Source organism: Alligator sinensis, unplaced genomic scaffold, assembly GCF_000455745.1.
Source record: "Alligator sinensis unplaced genomic scaffold, ASM45574v1 scaffold919_1, whole genome shotgun sequence".
In the NCBI taxonomy this organism is placed as follows: Eukaryota; Metazoa; Chordata; order Crocodylia; family Alligatoridae; genus Alligator; species Alligator sinensis.
The window spans coordinates 621752-645625 of NW_005842191.1; the positions used below are offsets into that span (position 1 = coordinate 621752).

The 23874-nt window shown below is 48.2% G+C and overlaps 1 protein-coding gene across 1 annotated transcript in view; it reads right to left on the bottom strand.

Moving 5' to 3' along the window:
- Positions 1-201: 201 nt before the first annotated feature.
- The window catches only part of C1QL1 (complement C1q like 1), a gene marked incomplete at its 5' end in the record, with an annotated part of 42498 nt that continues 18825 nt past the window's right edge, over positions 202-23874 (bottom strand). The window contains one exon of the mRNA XM_006026402.2: positions 202-1355. Within this exon, the coding sequence (XP_006026464.1) occupies positions 1176-1355 (180 nt within the window). The remainder of the gene's footprint in view (positions 1356-23874) is intronic.

Genomic DNA, 23874 nt, shown 5'->3' on the forward strand with positions numbered 1-23874 from the left:
CTCCTGAGGAAAGAACAACCAGAGTAGTACAAGTAAGAAGAGACCAGACTCAGGAGAGGTCACAGCTCTTTTTACCATGGATTTGCTCTTATATTGATAAGAAAATCAATTCCCTACCCCACCCCCAGCAAAGTACCCCCAGCACTGGACGAAACAGGGAGGAGCAGCACAGCTGGGGCCTGTCACTGGGACCACAAGGAGCAGGAGGGCAGAGCGCAAACAGGTGCCACTTTGTGCTTTGGGGGGGGGGGGGGGGGGTCCCATTGCCACACAGCACTCCCCAGAAGAGGCATCTGTATAAATATACACACATCCTGTACATATGTACATGCAAGGCCAGGGGCTCCTGTACTCCCCCTGCTAGTCAGGACAGGGAAAAGGGTGGCCTGGACCCAGCAACCAAACTAAGGAGACGCAAGGGCCTGCAGGCTTTTGAAGACATCCTGACCCTGCTGTAGCTCCTGCCAGCTGCTGTGCCTGCCTTCCCTCTGAGCTAGGAGCCAAGCAGGCTCTCAGTGCCTGGCATGGGGCTCAGCTGGGATCACACATAGCAGAGCAAGCTGATGTTACCAGGAAGCAAAGGTGGATACCCATTCACCCAGGAGAGGAGCCAGGCAGCGCAAGGAGGGTCAAGCCATGTGCACTGAATAGGGGAAGGGAGGGGATTGGCACAGATGAGGCAGAGGAACCCACTGGTATCAAGCAGGAGAAAAGAGTGCACTGAGCTGGGGATGAGATCTCAATGGTATGGAGTGGGAGAACTGGAAAGCACAGGTACTCAGTGGCAGAGGGGTGCCAGGGGACCATCCTAGTGCTAGGCAGGTTTCACAGCCAAGTTACAGGGCAGGGTTTCACTTTGGGCAGTAGGAGGGGGTACTGCAGGGACCACACCCCCAGTTCTGCCCTGGCTCAGCCCTCTCAGCCTTTTCTTATCACCCTCCTCCCCCTGAATGAGTGCAAGCATGGACTCTGTGCTTGCATGGGATGCGGGGGAGACAAGCAGGTGGGTGCCGGGGCTAGGAGGGGAAGGGTGAGATTACACCCCTTGCCAGTGGCCTGGGATCCTTCCCTAGATCTCTCCAGGGCAGGGGCCCCATGCCAGGGTCCTTCACAGTCCTTGTGGTGTGGGCAGAGCCGAGGTGAGTGAGGCAAGGCTTGTGTGTGTGGCGCTGCTCTCAGTCCGAGTAGATGATAAAGCCCGAGAAGGTGCTGTATTTATTGTTGTTGCCCCCATGAGCTTTGCCCCCATCCAGTTTGATGAAGACCTCATCACCGGCATCCAGGTGCAGGATGACACTGTTGCTGGCATAGTCATAGTTCTGGTCAGCATCCTGGGCAATGGCGCTGGCCCGCACCTGGGGGGAAGGAGAACACAGTCATTACTATTCCCCAAGAGGCAGCAATGGGGACCAAAACAGCTCCCTTTAACCAGGCTGCCTAAAGTTGTCTAAGACCTGGGAACCCCATAGTACCACATCCTCCTGATCCATCCCTGGTTCCAGGCTTCTGCAAGCGGGCAACATTGAGTCACTTGCATTAGGCCTGCATTTGCAGCAAGACAGTTGTCTCTTGGCATTTTGCAGCATATTCACCCCCCACAGTCTTTGCCTTCCATGTACAGCCAAGGCTGTGTATAGGGGCACGGGACAGAACCTGTCCTTGGGCTTGGTCTCCTACATGAGGGAGCTCCTGCTGTGTGCAGCAGCTCATTAGGGGGCACTGGTGACACATGCCACCACATTGCATTTGCTCTTTTATTCTCAGGCATTTAGCAAATGCTGCCATCACCTTGCCCCAGGATTTGCATGGTTTCATAAAGCAGGAAAGACAAGTGCAGAACTCGGTAATGCAAGTGCAACTGATCTCATGAGAGGAGCAAAACAGAACTCATTTGATGCCCCACAGCGTCCTGAATTTGTAAGGGGCAGCAGCCCCTGCTGTGCAGCATGGTGGCAGAAACAGCCAATCAGCACGTGTAACAGCAGGCTAACAGGTTTTGTGTTGTTTTGGTTTTTTGGAAATATATATATATAGTTATATATATATAGTGATATATATATATTTATATATATACACAGCATAGTACCTTAAAACACATTTAAAACCCATGCACCCATTACAATAGTCACCCCTGCTTACAGGTGGGTGACTCCACCAGGCTTGGAGCTCACTCTGCCCATAGTGAATCCATATGCGGGGGTAGGGGGGAAAGTCCAGGGGTCACTCATATGGACATGGTGGGATTTGACTTCCAAGAGAAGCTGTCAGGGGAAGCCCACATTCCCTGTCTTTTGTTAAGCTCATCATGGAATATAGCCCAGATTCCTTCCCAGCTTAACAACCACTGGGTCCTGTCCACACTTTCCCCATGTTATGTACTCTGGTCCTGTGGTTTCAACTCCAGGTGGGTGGGCATGAAGCAAGGGAAACCACAGAGGTTTATAGGCACATATTTTCCCTTCTCAGCTGGGGCCGAGTGCAGGCCAGGGACCTTCATTCAGTTTCTCCTGCACCCTGCCCCAAATATGTGGTTGCTTTAAGGCAGGGGTGGCCAACCTCTGGCCAAAGTGTCACAAGTGGCATGGACAGCCTCTGCATGTGGCATATGGTAGATCAAAAAGGAGACAGGCAAAACACTGGCAGATAGGGCAGGGAGCAGAAAGCAGAGCAGCAAATTGGGTCGAGGAAAGGGACTTGGATGACATAGTTGGGGATGGTCCTGCTTTGAGCAGGCGGTTGGACTAGATGCCCTTCTGAGGTCTTATCCAACCCTAATTTTCTATGATTCTATGAAAGATCAGAATGGCACTTGGCAAGGGGCTAGGGATTATTTGTGGCATGCCTGCCAAAAAAGCTTGACCCCTACCACTCTAGGGCACCTGTTTCAGAAAAAGAGGCTCTGCCTTGGCTTATAAGAGCCAAGTGATGGAGAATTCACAGCTGCCCACAGGCAGGCTGTTGTTCAATTACCTTCTTTCTTACAAACCTATCCTTGAGCAGGGATGAAGAAGGTCCCATGGCAATAGAGTACAGTGATGCTGCTGTGAAAAGCAGAAGCAGCTGTCACAGACACAGTGATGCTTGTCACAGTTTGGTGCTCCTGTGCTTTGAGTACAGAGGGCCCTGGGTGCAGGGAACAGACCCATATTGGCTGTAGAGAGAGGGCATCATTTCACCTAACAGCCTCCCCCCTTCCCCCTACCTAAGTTTACTTTCTAGGGACTCCTGGATACAGATGAGCAGCAATATGTCGAGCCCTTCTATATGGAGTGGTGGCCCCTGTAGTCCTGCCAGCTGCACTTGCGATAGCAAAATGCCCTACAGGACTACACCCTGTCATAAAGGCTGCGGTTTTTTAACTCCCTACAGCAACAGCTGCTCTAAATTCAAGACATAAAAGTGATCAGAGAAGGACAAACAAGCCCCTTGGGGCTTTTTGCACCTTCCCAAGTGCTACTTTCACCTTAGAATGAACTCTTGCTCCAGCTAGCAAGAATGCATGGGGGGAAGCAGGAGAGAGTGCAGACAACCTCTTCTCACTACCCCAGGGAGGTCAATGCACAAGTTGGGGAAGATTCCAGCCTTACACATCCTTGCGGACTGGCAACCTCGGGAACCTTCAGGTATATAGTAGGCATAGGAAGACTGCACTGCACATCCAGGTCACTGCAGTGCAACTACCTGCAGAGGCTAGGGGGCAAGGACACAGCTCTGAGAGTCCATGCACATACACACACATACCCACACGCCACTTGTGTAGTTCAGATCAACCCTTTATACTTTCTGCTTGCAGATGCACAGAAAGAAAGTATGAGCTTACAGGCCAAGGGAGGGGGTGAACATCAGGGATTCTGGGCTGCATTCCTAACACTACAGTGACATATTGTGCAACTGTAGAGAAGTTACCTCTTGCCTGTTATCTTTGCTTTCCCAGCCCTAAAAGGAAGGTGATGAAGCCTGCCTGCCTCTCAGAAGGACTGTCAGCTTTGACCCAGTAGTGCCTGCAGTACAGTGAGAGATCTTGGCCACCAGACCAAAGACAAGACCACAGCTGGCCCAGGTGCCAGTAGCTTGAGGTCCTACACAGCCCGCCTGCCTATATTCTGCTCTGAGGAAGGAACATCTCCTGACTCATTTTAATTCTAACCAGGGCAGCATTCAGGCCACGGCCTTTGCCAGACCATGTCTTCAGGGAACCTTTCAGTGTTAAGAAATCCTTTGGGAAGGGAATGATGAGGAAAAGGACAAATATTGGCCACTACAGACAGGAGGCTGAGAGGCCAGCTCTGCCTTTGCGATAGCCATGTTCAGACAAGCTGGGGCAGTGGAGAGAAAATCCAGGGACTGGACAAATTCTTGAAGGAAAGGTGCATCAGTAGGTATTGGGCATGGGAGTCAGGGGGCATGTGTACATATGACAGGGGTTTAGTCCTCATGGTTTTATTCTATGCCCCCTAAATTGAAATGGTGGGTTTTTAATTGAAACCCACCATTTCAATTTTTCTGTCATGTTAAGGTGAGGGGCCTGATCCTTTTTTGTTGTTGTTGATGGAGATGGAGCCTGCCCTCGGCCGGGGGGGAGGAGGGGGCGAGCAGCCCCTGAGTTGTGGGGGGCCCCTGGTCCTTCCCTCCATGGTGGTGGTGCCCCCTGGGTCTGCCCGGGCAGGCCGCTAGCAGGCTGGGTGCTGCCCCAGCTTGAAGGCAGCACCCAGCCCGATCCAACTGTTCCCTGAGCCCACCTGGGGAGCAGCGCCTGGCCAGCTTTCAGTGGGCAGGCTCAGGGAACAGTTGGATCAGGCCGGGTGCTGCCTCTGAGCTGGGGCAGCCCACCTGGGGAGCCCTGGGGGGTGCTGCCACTGCGGAGGGAAAGACCGAGGCTGCCTGCAGCTCAGGGGTCACTTGGCCTGCCAGCAGGCTGCCCCCTGGCTGTAGGAGAGGCGAGTAGGCTCCACCAAAAAAAGAAAAAAACCTAAAAAGGATCGGAGCCATCACCGCTTCTGCCTTCAGAAACTTTAAAGCACCTGCTGAAAGTAGAAGTGGTGTGGGGCCCAATCTTTTTTTTATGTCTGCAGAGCCTGTCTGCCTCTCTGTGGCCAGTGGCGAGCTAACAACTGCAACTTATCATTGCAAACTAAACTATATCCGGATGTAGTTTAGTTTGCAAAGATGCAAACTCATCTAAACTCCACAAAACTGGCACACGTATAATGTGTAGCACCATTAAGCCACACAAATTGTATTTTCATCACATGTACATCGTGACGACTGTCATGTGTACAAGCGCCTAGGGCTAAATGCTGGAGGCTGTAAGTGAGACAGTAACAGTGGAAAAAAGCCCAGTTCACTCACCCTTTCAGCATCCACTCTCTGTCACTGTGTGACACCAGATACTGGGCAAGATGGACCTATGGTCTAACCCAATGGCAGGTCTTATGTTATGTTTTTATTCTATACAATACCTCAGGGAAGGCTTTGCCAAGGGGCCCTCAATTCAGAAGGTACTTCTTTGTCTGTACAAAGTACTTATAAGGAGTGGCTGGTCATTATTTAGGTGCCAAAATATAGGAGCCTGGTACACCGGAAACCCAGACCAGGAAACTCTCCTGGCAACCCAGGACTAAGCATGGCTGCATAGCACCAGGCAGCCTGGCCCTGAGCCTTGGGAACCTGGTTCTCTTCACCTTTTCCTATTCCAGGATGGCAAGACAGAGTTTTAGTGAAGCTCTAACCTTTGCGAGCAGTTCAATTGTTATTGCATGATGTCCAAAAATTATATCAAAAAGGGCAGGCAGGTTGCAAAGCCAAGCATTCAGAAGTTAGGAGATGCCAGATTTCAAGCTGTCTATGCAACCTTCATGGAGCCCCTTGCACAGCCGCATTATGACAGTCTGGATTACACGATGTCATGGGTGAAACGCAGGAATGAAAGGGTGCATGGGCAGTGCAGGAAAGATAGAAATAAGTCAAGAGGTGGGGAGCGACACTGTGAGAGACTTAAAAACTAAGAAGGGATAGACAAGGAGAAGGATGATGAAAGATTCCTATGGGTGGATCTATGATTTTGAAAAGGTAAGTGCAGATGGTGTGGTGCATCATCACATATAACACAACAGACATTTTTCTCCAGTTACAAAGAAACTAGAAGCTTCACTAATAAGCTATGGGGACTAGAGTGATGTTATTCAATTTAAGATTGAAGGGGAAAAAAGCTTTATTGGAATGTGCATTTATTTGCTATATCATATAGTAACTTGGGCAAACCTAAGCAAAAATAATCAAAAGATGTTGTTTTGCTAGTCCTGTAGTCATTATAGTTAAATGTACATCTTTTTCAGATTCACAGAACAAAATTTGGCCTTCTTGAACTTCTTGACAGTTCATCCAGTGCTTCACTGAAAGTTATTGCCACACTTGAGCTAAAGTCAGCTAAGTTAACCTTTCCACACTTGAGTTAATGTTTCAAACTAGAGTTACAGAACAGTCTATAGGGCTGTGAAATAGGAGTTACTTGGAGTAGCTAACAGACAGCAGAATGCAAAAGTAAGGATAGCTTGAGAGGCAGAACCATTAAAAAAAGAAAGAGGGTCGTTAACATCTATAGAATGAAGAGCTTAGAAGGAATCAAGTAGATTATTATAACAAACCCTGAAGTCAATTGATTCCCTCACTGTTGCCTAAATAGAAAGGCTTCTGCCACTACCAGGCAGTTGACTTTAAACTTTGGATGGACCAAGAATCAAAGAGGGGGTGCAACTGCACTACTACATCCTTCCCCTCCCCTTCCCCCCGCCACCCGGGTCCACCCCTGAAGGTGCCCTACTGGGAGTGTAGGGAGTGTGCCATCAATCTCCAGGGCTGGATTTGGAGATGGTCAGAAATCACTGTAATATTATTAGCGAGATAAATACCATTGGGATTTGTCTCATTATGGGAGACTAACTTGCCAGTTATAGATTGGAAAGCACATGATACTAATAATAGCAGGGCTTAGATAGTCCTGGATGTGTTACCTGACAGATTTCTTCCCCAAATAATCAATGAACCAACAAGAGATGAGGCTATTTTAGACCCGGTTTTGGAAAGTAATGAGAACTTTGTAGATGAGCTGGTTGCACAAATTCAACCTTGGATCAAGTGACCATGAGCTGATCCTGTTTAAATTAAATGGAAGGACAGATGAAAGTAGGTCTGTAAGACAGGCTCTCCTTTCCAAAACAGCAAGTGTTAGTAACCTGGGAGCTAGTTAGTAAAGTCAACTGGATGGAGGACCTCAGAGACTTGTGTGTGGAAGAGGTCTGCCATTTCTTTCAGTTAAATATTTAAAAACAATATGGAATTTGCAGCCCAAACAGGGGGGAGAAAGTTTGTAAGGAAGGGCCCCAGACCTATCTAGATGAATAACCACCTCAGAAAAAATATTAGGTATAAGCAGGGACCCTACAAAGAATGGAAAAAAAAGACAGCTCAGCATGGACTGCTATGTCTTTGAGGTCAGGATGTGTAGGAATACAGTGAGAAATGCAGAAGCCAGGCTGAATTAGACCTTACAAAGGATGTTAAAACAAAATGCTGGGTAAGCATTGGACAAGGATGGTTTAGGAATAGTGTTCTTGCATTCATACAAGGAGTTGGACCTGATCTGTTAATTCCCTATGATTCTATGGTTCCAGGTTCTTCATCCACATAAATAAATGAATCAGAAAAAAAGAAGTTGGGCTACTACTCAGCAAAGTCAGGGCAGAGATTAAAGATAAAATAGACATGGACCAAAAGGATATGAGTAAGGAGCTTTAGTTTCAATAGGAGGAGGATTTTGATTGCGGGGATAAAGGCAGGATGGCTAATGGGAATGAGGGTAAAAGCCAGAAATTACCCCAACAAGACTCCAAGAACTTAATGCATCTGGGTTAGCGGGTCACATCATTTCCAGCACTGAACTCTGTAGGAGCTGGCATATGAAACTTTGGGTCCAGTAGGAAGGATTTGTAAAAAATCAAGTCAGATGGTCTCATCTCACTGGAGAACAGCAGGTGCAGAGCCTGTATTTAAGGAAAAGAAAGTGATCTGAGCAACTACAGACCTGTTAGCCTGACATCAATCATGTGGAAGGCTTTAGAATAAATTATGAAGGAAAGAATAATTAGTAGAGAATGCGATGAAAATGCAATATGGACTTTAACAAAGGTAGATCCTGCCAGACTAACTAGATATCTTTGTCTGATAAGTGATTTTCTAGACAGGAAAGTGGTTAATCTATCTGGATTCTGGAACAGAAGTTGGAGTGGTGCCATGTGAAAAATTATTAGGTAAAATGGAGATGATATTATGCAAGAATTGTAAAATTGGTGAGGAAATGGCTAAAGGGTGATGCTGAAAGGAAAAGTTAGGCTGGAGGGAGGTTATTTGTGGAGTTTATCAGGGATCAGTCTTGCGGCTCATTTTATTTATGATGATCCGTCAAAAACAACAGGGCATCTGTGATGGCTATGCAGTAAATATAACTAGCAATGTAATCCCTGACAGATTCAGTCAATAATCTGAAGCTAGCCATTCGGATCAGGCAATGTGGAATGCTGAGGAAAGGAGTATTGCTCCTCCTGACAATACTTGCTCGCAGGACTGTGGAAACTATTGAAAACTTGCTTTGAGCTGCTTCTGCATCCCCTATGCAATCCTGACTTTGCTCCAAGTGAGGTATTCTGATGGAAGTCCTGGGAGGAAGATGATTCAAACCCAATGATGAGGTGCAAGAGGCAGTGCGCACATTGTGTCCAGCACAGCCTAGCTCTTTCTTGTTGACTGGAAAAATCACCTGCATGGGATGTTGGCAGCAGTACATCCACAAGCAAGGGGTCTGCTTAGAAATGCATCTCACTGGTCAATGCCAAGGAGCTACAATAAAATGTAGCATGAAAGCTTGCTATTTTTTTGACTGACCTTTGAAATATTTTTACCATTAATGTTGGCTCAACATCTAGGAGTGTGCCAATGAAAGCTGCTGATGACATGAAAATGGGAGGCAGCCCTAGGTCTCCATGATAAATGTGTCATGTTAAGTACAATTCTTCCCAAAACCTACAGCGTACCACAGCAAGAGAGCAGAGTACCTGTCCCCTCATTCTTGCTCTTCTAAAGCTACTTCCATATGATGAGCTTCTAACTTACAGCAGCACCTTGTATTATCAGTTCCCATGTACAAGGCCCTGCATACGCTATTACTGAATTAAATCTCATTTCTATTACTGCAGCCCTTAAATTCATCCTGTTCATTTTGCATGAGATCCTGGTTCTCCTCTGCACTGATGAGGAACACCCCCCTGCTCCTATGTTGCTACTCTCTTTTCCACAATACCCTGCCTTGCCCAGAGGGCAGGATGGCAATCAGAGGAAAAAAAGTGAGCAAACATTTTTCAGGCAAACAGAGGAAAGCAATTCTACCCTGTGGGTGCAGACTGATCCAAACCTGGGCCTTCAGAACGGCTGGGATCTCTAGGCTAGGGACAGACATTCAAAAAGTCTGAGCCTGAATTGATTCAATTTTTGCAGGTCAGTTTAACCTGGGTAGGCTGAAGCAGTTTGTAACTGTACAGACATCTCAGAAATGCAAGCACATGCCTGAAGTGGCTCAGGCTAGAAGCTGGGGGGGCCCTAGAACAGCCCTCCCTTCCCTTCTACAGTGCTGAGCGGAGAGGGGGTATGGCCAGATCCCTGCAGGACCTCTGATTAGGGAGGGGTTCCCCCACTCTTCTGACCAGCCCAGCAGGGAATTGATAACACAGTGTTTATCACCCCATTAAGAAAACAACAGTGGGACACTACCAGCTCCCTGTTGATTCTGGCTTTGTCCCATCTGCCACAGCATGGACCTAGCCAGCATATGGTCTGCTAGCTAATGCTGAGAGGTATCTGTTTAAGGCAGAGGGGACAGGGTATCCCGGCTTAGCAGGGAGTGGTGAGGAGAGGGTGGGGAACAGGGGGAAGCCAGGCAGATGCCTGCAGTCTCTGCTGAGCTCTAGCCAGGGAGCAGAGGGGAGGGGCCAGTTCTGCTTTGGAGCAGAGAGCCTTGCCCAGCCCAGAGAGCATGCTGGGATGCTGGGGGAATCTGGTTTAACTTAAACCATGAAGGGGTCTGGGACAGACATTGCATGAACCAGTTTGACCGAAATCAGTTAAGTCTGATGCTACATTCAACCAGGTTTATCTCAAACTGGTTTCAGCCATTTTCAAGCTGGTTTATGTGCACTGAAAATCTGTTCTGTTACAGGTTTAAACCAGTTTCATAGATTCATAGATGTTAGGGTCGGAAGGGACCTCAATAGATCATCGAGTCCGACCCCCTGCATAAGCAGGAAAGAGTGCTGGGTCTAGATGACCCCAGCTAGATGCCTATCTAACCTCCTCTTGAAGACCCCCAGGGTAGGGGAGAGCACCACCTCCCTTGGGAGCCCGTTCCAGACCCTGGCCACTCTAACTGTGAAGAAGTTCTTCCTAATGTCCAATCTAAATCTGCTCTCTGCTAGCTTGTGGCCATTATTTCTTGTAACCCCCTTTCTTGTAATCACTTCACCTTGTTTATGTGTAATGTCTGTCCCTAGCCCTGGTCCCAGAGGCCAACTGCTTTCAAGCTAAGTAATTTGAAGTGGACTGTTAGCTTTTAGGTGCACTGCTCACTAGAGGGACTTCCCACTTCATCAGCAGGTTCCACAGAGATTTGCTGACAGCTGAGGAATGCAGAAACCAGGAACCCCAAGTTGTATCCTAGGCTTGGGAAGGTAACTTTCTTTATTGGTTATAGACCCTCTTGCTTCTGTCCCTGTCCTTTCTGTTTCTGTCCCATCCCTGTTTCCTGTGCTTCTTGCTCTCCTGCATTCCAGTTGGAAACTTCCTTCTTCCTGGGTACCAGCTGAGGATTGCACTGAGAGCTCCATGCCCTTAGATCTAGTACCCAGCACCATATGGCAGGCAGAAGAGCCATTTGTAGGACAGGTCCTGCTTAGTCTGTGCATCCTAGGCTGGAGTGTGCTCCCTACAGAAACAATCTGCAGAAAAGCAGCTACTAAATTGTAACACCCCCCCGGCTGAGTTTATATGAATGGCAATTTCAGAGGCTTTATAACATGACTAAATTTGGGCAGATTTTCACAACTGTGGCAAGGAGCTGCTCATTGACTCCAAATGTCAGGGTCCTAATCCTGAGTCTGGAGGTCCCAGTACTTATCAATGACATGGCTAAATTTTTAACAGAGGCAAACAATGACCCTCTACCCTTGCCTTGCTTTTAGAAAGAGTTGAACCATTTTTGCTGAAAGTTTCCCAAAACCCCCCTGCAACCAAATCCATCCTGAGGCTGGCTCCCAGCATGAGAAATTCCAGCCCAAATGGTTAATGTTTGATATAGTTATCAACTCGTGAAAACAAGTCCTTATAATGGAAAACATTAGGCAACCCCAACTCCAGGCACTGCTGACAGCCCTACATGTATCAGCACTTCGGTGTGGCTACCTTACCTTAAACATTGTTAATAGAGTTTGCATAAGAGAATTATAGACTTGTTTTTTTCCTGTACAAGTTGGGAGTATAAGAATCATGAGCCAGTTGAAATCACCAGCTGAATCGGTTTGCATATGCACAAGGCAAACATAATTTGGGCTAAAACATATTTTGGAGAATTGTAGATGCAGACATTCATAACAAGAGCTGGTGGGAATCTCAAAAGCTGGGGACTAGAATAAAATAGTTTGTGGCAGTTTTGATTTGGTTTCAGAGCAAAAATAATGGAAACATTCTGTAAAACTAAAAGGTCCTGATTCTTCTCTCATGTCTCTGTGAGAAATCTAGAGCAATTCCACTGAAGCCAGTCTCAGTGATGGACATGGGGATGCATGTGTGTCAGGGGAGAGCTTGCTGAAACCACCTACTCAGGCTGATTGGAGCTGCACAAGCCTTGACATATTTCAGGGTAAAAGCTGTGCAAATATTTTAATCTGAACCTGCAAATGATTATCTCTAATTTCAAAGTATTTTACTGAGATTAAAGTTCACACTGAAAACACTGCCTATTCCTTGTGAGAACATTTGCTTTTAATTAGCGAAGAATGCGCGTGGGCAACCTGAGGTTTGCTGTTACGGTGAGCACATGCTACTTACGATACATTGCCTCCCATCACAGGAGTGCGGCACAATTGGTTGATAGTTAGAACAATGGTTCCAGTTCTGTATGATCAGGTTTGCAGACACCTTCTTGGACAAAGGCTTTTTTTCCCCTCTCCCATTCACCATTTTGCAGAAGGGAAGGTCAAGGAATGTACAAGTTAAAAAAAAAAAGAAAGGTTTGCCACAGACACAGTGCTAATCTTCACTCTATCACTTGTGCTCCACTTGGCATACTCACAGGGATTGAACCCAAACCTAAGTGCCTGTATGACTGCTACTTGCACTACCTCTTTTGTGCTGGGAAGTCACTGGTAGAGATATGCTTATGCTGCCCTCTGAGCTGGTGATGCCCTCCTATCTCCACATCCTGAATGACTCTTGATGTCTTTGGAGTGGGTGTGATGCAGTACTGGTGCTGATCAGTGTGAAATTGGGAGTGAGGTTCATACCCTGGTCCTGCCTCTGGTTATCCTTCCTTGGGAAAGTCACTGCTACTCTACAGATCTGCTTCCCTGCCCTTTCTTTGTCCATTGTGGCTGGGGACAGAAGTTACACATAAACCTATGTAAGTGATCGAAAATCGGTTTAAATCTGTAACAACTGAAGTTCAGTGCATGTAAACCATTTTCAAAACAGCCAAAAGCCATTTAACTGATTTAGGATAAATCAGTGTATTGAACTTCTGTCCCAGATGCTCTTTAGATTCAAGTTAATGCACAGTCCCCCAGCCTCCCAGGATGTTTTGGACCTCCCTTGCAAGCCTCCCCTACCCTTGCAGGGTGGGTGAGCTAGCCTTCACCCAAGCTGTCTACCCCCTGGCTTCTGGCCTGGGCCACTGTGAGCATGTGGCTCCTGCAATCAAAAGCGAATGTCTGTTCACTTGCTTATTGGTTCAATCTACGCAGCTTAAATTAACCTGCAAAGACTGAATCTATTCAGCCTTGGCCTTTTTGACAGTCTGTACTTAACCTGTAATTTGAACTTTTCACAAATGCCCAGATGAGCTAGGAGAACAAAGCCTGTGGACTTTCACCCACTTGCTGCCTGACAGATCACAACGCTGCCTTCAAGAAGCCTATGCAGACTTAGTGGGAGAGTCAGGGATGCCATTTCCATTTGCAGGGCCAAACTTCACCATGGGGAAGTATCACCTGCCTCTCCCAGCCTTAAATCTTATCTGGACTGCAGCACTACGTGTATTAGCTCCTGTGTATTTTTACTGAGTGATATTAATTTTGGGTTCCTCATCTGGACCAGGGTCAAACAAGGTTGCGTGATCACCCCCAGCCTGTTCACCATCTACCTGACTGTCATCATCCACCTCAATCGAGATGATTTACCATCCGGCGTCAGTATCCAGTATTGACTGGATGGGAAGGTTTTCAATCTTGGGCACTTCTGGGCAAAAACAAAACTTACCACCAAGGATATCCACAACCTTCAGTTTGCAGACGATTGCTGTGTGATGGCTCACACTGCACAGGTTGTGCAAGTGACCCTAGATCTCTTCAATGCTTTGTATAAGAGACTTGGCCTGTCCTTGAGTGTTGCCAAGATGAAGGTTCTCCACCAACCTTCCCCAGGCCAGCTGAACATCCCTCATGCTATCTACGTGGACAGGGAAGCTCTGGAGTACGTGGAGCACTTTCTGTATCTCGGCAGCCACCTCTCTCAACGGGCTACCACTGATGAAGAAGTCCAGCACTGGGTCAACCGTACCAGTGCTGCCTTCTTCAAGCTGCAACAACGTGTCTTTAAAAATAGAGCTCTTCGATGAAGGTCCTGGTTTATAAGGCAGTTGTGCTGAACATGTTCCTCTATTGCAGTGAAGCCTGAATCGCCTACCGATACCACATTAAGACCCTTGAGAGCTTTCACCATCAGTGCTTGGGTTGAATCCTGGGGATCAAATGGGAGGATCACTTGACCAGCGTGAGTTTCCTCCTTGAAGCTGTGTCCATCAGCATCAAAGCCTTGCTCTTGAGAAATCAACTCCGATGGATGGGCTACTGTGTCCGGATGTCCAAGAACCACCTCCCTCGCCTGATTCTCTTCTCCCAGCTCTCTGTTGGCCAACACTTAAAGGGCAGCCAAAGGAAATGGCACAAAGACTTACTCAAGGTCGCCCTTAAGCATGGAGGCATCGACACCAATGGCTGGGAGGAGCAAGTTGCTGACCATTCAGTGTAACACCACCTGGTCCACCAAGGCACATGCCACTTCAAGGCCCAATGACTCGATACTGAGGCAGAATGGTGGTGGGGGAGGAAGAAGGAGGAGACCAACCTGGGGCTGTGAATCCCACTCCCCTGTGCAACAACATGCCCCCATTGCCGAAAAAGTGTGCATCCAGAATCAGGCTCCTCAGTCACCTGAGGACCCATCAAGTCTGATGGATGTCATCCTTGACTTCGAGGGACTGCCACTGATTTTTACTGAGTGATATTAATTCTGGGGTCCACCGAAGAACTGACTGATTGATCTTCCTTTGGGTCTCATCTGTGGGATGAAAAGTGCTAAGTATTTCAATAAAATGCAGGTGGGGTGTTCCAGGCTACAGCCCATGTGGTGGTTACATAGATTTCTAAAATGCTGATCTTTGCAATCTTGTAATTGCACTTGCTACAGTGTGCATAAGGGAAGGAGAATCATATCCTGTGGGTTAGACTGTCACAGGTTCCATGTGCCCATAGCTGGGGCCAAACTTACACAAGAGCTCAAGGCCAAACATGCCTGTGATGTACTGCGCCTGTAAAGAGCTGGATTTGCAAATGTTTCTGACCAAAACTGGCCAGGCTCACTGGTAGCCATCCAGCCACCAGTGCCTTTCAGGTATGCTGCAATACAGTATACAGGTGTCCATGTTAGCTGCAGAAATGCTGCCTGGGTCCTGGAAGTAGTCTAGCTGCTTTAGGGCAAATCCCTGGATCACCCTGCAGTCTGCTGTACAGACCTCCCTTCCATGACTGGGCCTTTGTTTGATTTCATCCAGAAGCTGTGAGCTGGCTTCTGAAATAACTTCTGGGCTAGATCCTCAGCTGTTGAAAACTGGTGTAATGTCATCAGGGTCACCAGAAGCTGAAATTGGATTGACTGCTGCTTTGCACTCCCAGGACTACCAGGGAGCCCAGACTACTGGGAAAAGAGACTAAGGTAGTAAGGCTGGACTGGTACTAACAGGTATAGTGCTATGGATGCCAGAGGAGCTCTGGAGCTGTACCAGTCTGTGGCAGCTGGAGCCAATGGGCATAAATGGTCCAGGCATAACTTGAGAAAGTCTTTAACCCCAGAATAGGAGACTGTGGAACAGCCTTGCAGTAGGAGTCATCGGGCCAGAAACCAAAGTGGCTTTGAAACAGGGCTTGATGAACAGGATTATACTACGTCATTGCTGGGGAGCAGGCTCGATGACTCAGGGCCTCCCTTATAGTCTGCTAATGCTAGGACCTCTCCAGGTCACCCCTGCAACACAGCTGCTGATTTCAGTGGAGATGAACTGCTGTAAAACAGGAGGAGGGTCCAAGAACCTCAGGTAACATAAACCTGTGAAGCTACCCTTGATTTTCCTGGAGCTGCTCTGATTTACATCAGCTGGGGATGTGGCTCCAGATGCCTTTCATAACGGTACTTGAAACTGCTTTGCCAAGGAGTGTGGTCTATAGAGGTGGGGTGAAAATGAAGGTGAAAACCAGGGTTAAGGTGCATTTGCCTCCTTTCCTGCTGCCTAGCCCAAAATGTGCTGACACTGGGCAAATGTAGTCTCAGCACCATGGAAGCCTTCTGCACCATATGTGCTGCTGCCACGTGACTGGCACATATAGCTTCAGCCTACGCTTGCAGCTTCCAGGCTCTTTTGTCTCTGGTAAGAAGGTTTTTAGAAGGAGATTTGTTGTTCATGACCAGGGGCTCATGCACTCCTTCACCCTGCATATGCTAAGAAGCTGTGCTCTGCAATCAGAGCTCTTCCTCTAAAAATAGGCTGCAAGCCTTTGGGGTGCAAAGGACAGTGTGTGATCAACCCAGTGGCAGCTGCCAGAGTCTGTGTCAGCCTGGTACTAGAGCTCTGCCCAGGTGTGAAGGGCTCAAGCTAGCCCCATTGATGTTTACTCTGAAACCTAAAGACAATGTGATTGTTAAACTTGTTAACTCTTTCTCTGTTGATCCCTTTGACACAGACCCAGCTGGAAGGGGTCCCCCCACAATCCTCAGAATTTTCCCATGCACCCAGATGCCAAAAGCTTCACCTGCCAACCTCTCCTGTGCCAAAGCCCCCAGCACATCCCCATAAAGCAGTCCTGCATTATCAACGCAAAGTCCCATCACATTCCAGAGAGCAAAGTGTCAGGCAGGGTGCAAGATCCATTAGTTCAAGTGTCAGATATAATGCTGCTACTACTGTGATGGGGTTAATGACATCCTGAGTGAATTGGGGTGGGGGGGTGCAGCCATCAGCTTTGGAAAGGATGTTGCCACAGCATCTCTTGTCCACCATGCTGCTTTGTGCAGCAGGTGAAAACTACTATGGTTAAATTCCATGCCGGCTCACTACACAGCATGCCAGCCTGGTACCAAATGCACCAGTTGGCAGGGGGTGACCAAAGGCAGGAAAAGGGGAAAGAACTTCATTCTGAAGCATGTGTCAGATCCCCAGCACTAGCCCTGCTTTGGGATCTGCCCATCTAATGTTGCCTTCTGCTTTGTTGTCTCCATGTGGTTCCTGTGGCCCAGATCCTGCAGTCATCTCTGCTGCACACAAAGCCTCATGAATAGGGACCTACTTAAGTTGTGGTTCGTGATTTTGGTAAAAAATGGCCATCTCCACAATCGCCATGAAAAATGGCGCTGGCTGAGATTTCCCGCAGAACTGACCCCCCCCCCCAATGTTTCCCAGAATGCAAATATTTAGATTTAAATTTAATAATCAGATTTATAATAATACAGTAATTTATATATTTCCACAGAATCTGCTATTTAATTATGAGGTTTTTGCCTCTCCCCCAATCATCAGCATGGGTTGAGGCTGCTGCAAAATGTCTGTGAACTTGGCTCTACAGTTGTGAGTGGCCAATGAAAAACCCTTTGTCTCACTGCAATTTTAGGTCCCTACCCATGAGCTGCTGCATGGCTCTGTTGCAGTCTCTGTTGAAAAGCTTAGTGTTTAATGACTGTAGAAACTTTGGAGTGGAAACCAAAGTTATCAGAGGTGCCTTGTGTGGAGGACAGGCAACAGCTGGAGAGGAATGAAGACACAGATAGGGTGCCATGGGGACAAAAACAGTCACTTACATGTATATATAGTGCTTTTAAGTTAATTAAAGACATTCAAAGTAATAAATATAATGAGGTATATGCATTACAAATACTACATGGCGTGGGAACTAAAACTGAATGTATTAGAGGATAGACAAAATGCATCAGCCAAAGGCTCCAGGAAAGTTCATGTTTGAACTGGACAAAGTGGAAGGAAGCATGTGAACTGTATTGCATTGCAAGTGATGCTGACAAGAACAATGAAAGGCTGCACACCACATTGTTTCTTCATGTGGCAGGTGAGGAAGCAATAGAGGAATTTAACACATTTAGGCAGCAGATAGAAAATGCAAGTCTTAATGAAGCAGTTGGAGACACACTGTGCACCAAAGAATAACAGTGTGTACCAAAGAATAGCATGATATATGAGAGGCATAAGTTTTTCACCAGAAGTCAGGGAGAAGGGGAAAATACAGACCACTATGTGATTGAGTTTAAGCTGGCAGTACAAACTTGTGAATTTGGGGAACTGTGTGACTCCCTCATTAAGGATCATGTTGTGTATAGTCTTCTGTCAGACAATGAGCTCATGATTGTTAAGGGAGGCTAATTTAACCCTCTGAAGGGCTGTAGACTTGACATGAGTGGAAGAAATGAAACAAAGATAGATTAGAGGTAATGAAAGGCTGTTTAAAACGTGGCTATAGTCATGCTGCAAGATGCTGTCCTGCGTACTGGCAAAAACGTTGCAGTCATAGCAAACACAACCATTTTGCTAAAGTGTACAGTTCTAGAAAATGGAGACACTGTTTACAGTCACTTAGAAAGGACATGGAAACCTGCAAGGGTGATTAAACACTTCGTTGCTCTGAGTTCTTACATGGGGGAGACAGAGGAGGAAGATGTATATGGAAGAAACAGAGGGGATCTGATGAAAACAGATAGACCTGTCCAAGAGAGAAATGAAGAAGAGGAACAAATTGAACCTGTGTCAACAGCCCAATCAGAAAAACAAGAAATATCAGATGAGTCTACTGTACGTGTGGAGTCTCAGATGGACAACTCAAGCATAAAGGAAAAAAGGGATACCAGTGCTTCTTTTACTGCCTCTGGAAGTAGAGTGATAAGAACACCTGCTAGATGTAGAGAGACTAATTGTTTGATTCTAGGAGATTCAAATCTTTCTGAAAAAGGGAGATGTACTAACAGTAGGAGCTTTGGAGTGGGAGCCAAAGTTAGCAGAGTGTGCTTTGTGGAGGACTGGAGACAACTAGAAGGGAATGGAGAACAGATAGAGAGCCATGGAGATGAAGGCAGTCACTAATGTATGCGTAAGTCACTTTAAGTTAAAGAGCCTAAAGTTAATATAAATGTCCAGTATTCTATGAGTTGTGTGTTACACTTATTCCATGTGCAGAGCCTATCACAGCCCATAGGTCATCAGAACCCCTGTTCTCCTGGGCATCTCAGTAGATGGCCATAGGCTGGTTGCAGCCCTTAGGCCTGGGAGGCTGAAGCTATGGTGCCATTACTGGTGCTCTAACCTTTAATCTCTGCAGTCCAACTGTTGTTGGAGGCTGTAAGCAATGTGTGCTTGCCACCTCCCTTTGACTCAGATTGTCCATTAGGGCATTACTCCATCAGGTGTGGTGCTTAGGGAGAAGTACCCTCTGCTCCCCTACACTGAGAGAGTCAGAAAGAGAAGACCTGGTCATCCTGATCTGGTACAGCTCAGAGCCATTGTACCTGCCTGGCTCTTTCATTTTCTCTGGGAGCACTTGGGGGAGCAGTTTCCCTGCTCTGCACCTCCACATCCCTTTCCACTGGTGGTGACTGGGTGTTCAAAATAAAGAGCAGGATACCATTGTCAGGGCCTTTCAGGTATCACCACAGAAGCCTCAGTCAATCCAAGAAGCTCCAGGACAGATATAAGCTGTTGCAGGAGTGACATGGTTCATGTGTTTGTAAAGGTCTTGGGGACCCTTGCATGGGAGGTGCTGTTGAAGGGAGAAGAAACTTCTCATTGACTCTCTGGCCCTCACTCTGGAAGATCCAACTCCCAGCTATTCACAGCTAAAGCTGGGTGGGAAATGCCTTTCCTGTCCTGTGAGGGCCTTCAAACCATGGGTAACACTTCCTCCCTTTTGCTGCCACAGGGCTCCCCGTTCCCTGGATGACTGGCATGGAGCTCAGTGGTTGCACGGGGACAGGTATTCCAGGGCCCCTTCTTGCACTGAGTCCCTAAGTGCGTATCTTAGATACAGAGTCCTATTGAACAGGGAAAGATGGCATCCTTGAAACTCTCTCAGGTATAGCCAATGCTGCAAGTGAGCCAGAGAGCCCCTGGCATAACCCATTGAAGACAGAATGCTCCAGGCAAAAGACTGAAAGGATCACAAGACAGTGCCGGCTGGGAGTAGAAGAGCTGTAGGGAATGGCAGGGCCTGTCTCCATCAGAGTGTGCTTTGTGGGGGGCTGGAGAAGTCCCTACAGGAGTCTTAATAGCTTGGGCACTTCATGGCTGCTCTGCTTGAAAGAGACTCCAGAATGGTGCTTTCAAGAGACATGCCGGAGTGAAGGTGTACAGGCTCCCGTAATGCGCTGAGCCAAGACTCTAGGCCCCTGGGGTCCAGATACCAACCAACAAACCAAGAGCCTGAGGAAGGACACTGCCACAGTCATTTGGCACCTCTAACTGTGGCACGTGCATCTGGACCATTGACCTCAACTGCAAGGTGTCCCAGGGCAAGGGCACACTGGGAACTACCCCAAGCGCAGACGGCCAAAGCTTGAGAGCATGCGGAGCTGGGGAGGGGCTGCTGCCTTCTCTCTGAGCCACAGTCTGCATCTGGCTATTAGCTGAGCCCGTCATCCCCTTCAGCTCCTGAATTCTTCAGCATCTGGCCCTTCCTGAGGTGCCTGCATGGGAGCTGAGCTCTGGAAAGCCTGCCTTACATCTCTGAGACCTCATGTCCCCTCTGTGTGAGGTGGGGAGGGCAGTCCTTCCTTTCTTCCACACGCTAGGTTCCATCATGCTCCCTAAAGTCAAACAGGAGCTGCTTCTTGCATGTGAAGTTTGCTGAGTGGAAACACATGTTCTTTGAAGTTGCACCTTGGCTCTGGAGCCCCTCGCCTCCCCCTGAGGCTCCAAATCTGGACGTTTTCTGGAAGTGCCAAAAGACTGTTTTTTGAGGAGAGGGGGCAGCATTTAGCAGGAGAGGTCAAATTTTGGGAGCACTGTTAGGGGATCTGGTTGTTTATTATATACTGTTCTATTGTAATATTTGATCTTTTTTCCTGTACCTTGTTTGGTATTGTAAGCCATCCTGAGCCTTTTCTGGGGAGGGCAGCATCAAAATCTAATCAATAAATCCCCTATCCTGCCTTGTGGGACAGAGCCTGCCTCTTTCACTTCAAGTCTATGCAGCGCCCAGTGTGACAGGGCCTGGATCTGAGCAGGGGTCTCTAGGCACTGCTGCCATAGCACTGGTCTCATAGTGCTTCAGCAGGGATCATCTCATATGTTCGTACAGACACCAAGAAGGCCTGAGTTCAGTTGGGGAATATTTAACAAACAAAGCAATAACAGATGCCAGGAGGTCCTGGTACATCTTTTTATGGGAGCCGATTCATAAGCTATTTTGTTTGGCATGTCATCTCTTCCCCCGAGCCCCCTCCAGCCTTCTTCACTGTGTATTGCACCCAATCCCCCACGCTGTTCCATGAGCCAAAATACCCCTTCCTCTCACACTCCGGTTTTTGTGCAGATAGTAGCTGGGCCAGAAGTACTGGTTTGCACTGGGTCTTGAGGGCACAGCTGCAGAGCAGATGCAGAGCAGAGCAGTTGCTCTATGCCCTTGCTCACCTTCCTGCTGCCTAAAGCGAAGCTCACCTTGACTAGGAATGTGTTTGATCTGTGTGTAGGGACTCACAGCTGCTCAGTGGTCCCCAACACCGAGACACACCAGCAGTGAGAGGGCTAGCTGAGCCCCACTGTCCCATCCTCCCTCTCCCCGCTCCTCCCCTCTCCTCCCAACCAGAGCAGTGCCAGCTTCACTGAAATTAGACTATATGCACTGTAGAGCAGGGACCATATTTGCTTTGCCTGTACATCACTCCATGCATGCTGCCCAGGCCTAAGTGGGCTATCGTACTCTAGATAGTCCAATCCCATAATTGCTCCTCTGCAGGCCTCACTACTTGGCTCCCTGGTGCTGCTAGACAGAGAGCAGGGAGGATGGCCACTGCTGCTTAAAGAGAAGAAGGAGCTGACACATGTGATCAGTTTATCTCCCAGCTTCTATTAATTAGGGCTTTATTCTTGCTGGCTCTGCCAGTCAATGATGTTGCAGTTAGGTGGTTTCCTGAGCTAAGCATACTTGCCAGGGTCCCTTCCACAAACCAGTGCTTCACACTTCTCTGGAACACTGGCACTAAGGAAAAGGGCATGATAGGGAAGAGCCACAGAGAACATGGAGCTAGAAAACAGCATCCTACACCCACAGCTCTGGACTGCACTGGGCCGAGTCTGAGCTGTAGCTGTCCTAAAGCATTCAGCAGTTACTCAGGGTGAGTTCCTGGAGGCAGTGGAGTTCAAGCAGGGTCAGAGCCAAGGCTCTGAACTCCTGGTCTCATTCTCAGTGCTGCTCCAGTTGGTTGCATGACCCAGTCACCTCCGTTTTCTATGACTCCGTTTTCCACACTGATGCACTAGAAATAATACCCACCGGGCTTGTGGGTTCTTAATATGGTGGCATTATGGCATTGCACAAGGCAGACCCTGCCTGTGAGAGCTTGCATGCTGAGAGGGAAGGCAGGAAAAGGGATCACTTTACATAGAGGAAACTGAGGCACAGAGCTATCAAAGGCTCAGCTGTGTTCAGGCTTCTGGCAAGCTTGGCTCCTGTTCACACACTGAATGAGAAGTCACCAAGGAGAGGCTAGATGCCAAGTGCTTGAGGAACCTGGTGCCCCAGACAGGCTCAGGGAGGTCATGGTAAGTGGACTGCACCTTATGAGCAGAATAAAGGACTTTTTTGCTGTTTTGCACCTCATCCACCCGGCGTTTAAACCCCTAGAAGGGAGCAGTGGGTGCCTGAGTGGGATCAGAGGATGCTTGTGACCCCATTGCCATGCCCTTTGATGCCCTGCTGAGTTCCTTGGAGGAAAAGGAACTGTAAAGATGCAGAGCTGCTTCTCCGTATTAATCACGCGTGCCCAGGGGTGCTCGCAAGTGTCCTCTGATCCTGCCCACGTACGCACTGCTCCCTTCCAGGGGGTGGAAGCGCAGGGCTGATGAGGCACAAAGCATTGAAAGAGTCATTTATTCTGCTGCTTTGAGCGTCGTCAGCGATGTGACTGGCAGTCCTTTCTTCCCCCTCCTCCCCACTCCGCCTGCTAGATAAACAGGAACAGCGGTGAGATCAGCTCCATGCCTGCACCGGGGCCATTCATCTTCACTCGTTAAGGAGATGCCTTGTCAGAGCACACTCGCCCGTTATGACATTATCCCCTAACTAGTGAAGATAAATGGCATATCCAAAGCCAAGGCTGCTCCAGCAGCGCTGCCTCTTGCACTTACGTAGCACTGATGGGCCAGCTGTACAAGCGTAAGGGTGGGGGTGGGCTTAGCTGGAAGCCGTGACTCCAGCTGGAGGTGTCTTGGATTGGCATTCCAAGCCAGATGTGGAGCCATGAGCAGAAACACTCAGCCCTTCCCACCTGGAGACCGCGGGCTGAGTCACTGCTCTTCTGTCTCTTTCTACCAGTGGGTCAAATGGAGCCAAAGGAGGGTGAGTGACACAGTAAATCTCACTCAAGACCACGCAGCAAGTCAGCAGCAGAGCCACAAAGAGGACCCAGGAGTCCAGGTTTATCAGGGTAGTGACCCTGGCATGTGGCACCTCCACAGAGAGCAGGGTGCTCACTCCCCTCTCTCAGGTTGGTAGAACAGGGCTGGTGGACTTCAGAATGGGCTTCCTGGCCACAATCAGAAGGCAATGTAATTCAGGGGCTAGCCTGGAAATCAGGACACCTGGCTTGTATTCACAGCTGAGCCAGCCAAGCTGGGTGACCCTAGGTGATTTCTCCCTGCCACTGGCTCCCTTCCCACCTTTTGCCCAGTCAATTGACATTGTAGAGAAGCTGTCTTTCCTTAGACATGTGCCCAAAGCCTGGCACAACAGGCCATAATACACCAGCGCTTGATATACACAACTGCCTCTGTAGGCAAGATTAACAAGAACAGTACCAGAGCTAAGAACATGCAATATGTAATAGTGAACATGACAGGGTGGACAGGTGGGGAGACAGAAAGCAAGAGGATGGGACCACAAGTATGATGGAGCAAAGGTTCTAGTCTAAACCCAGTGACTGCATTGCAGATTTAGTCTTCTCCTTCCATCTGGGGCAGAAACACCCTGGGTATCGCCCTCTTCCCTGCAGCTGGGGGCTTCTGGCCCAAGCAGGAAT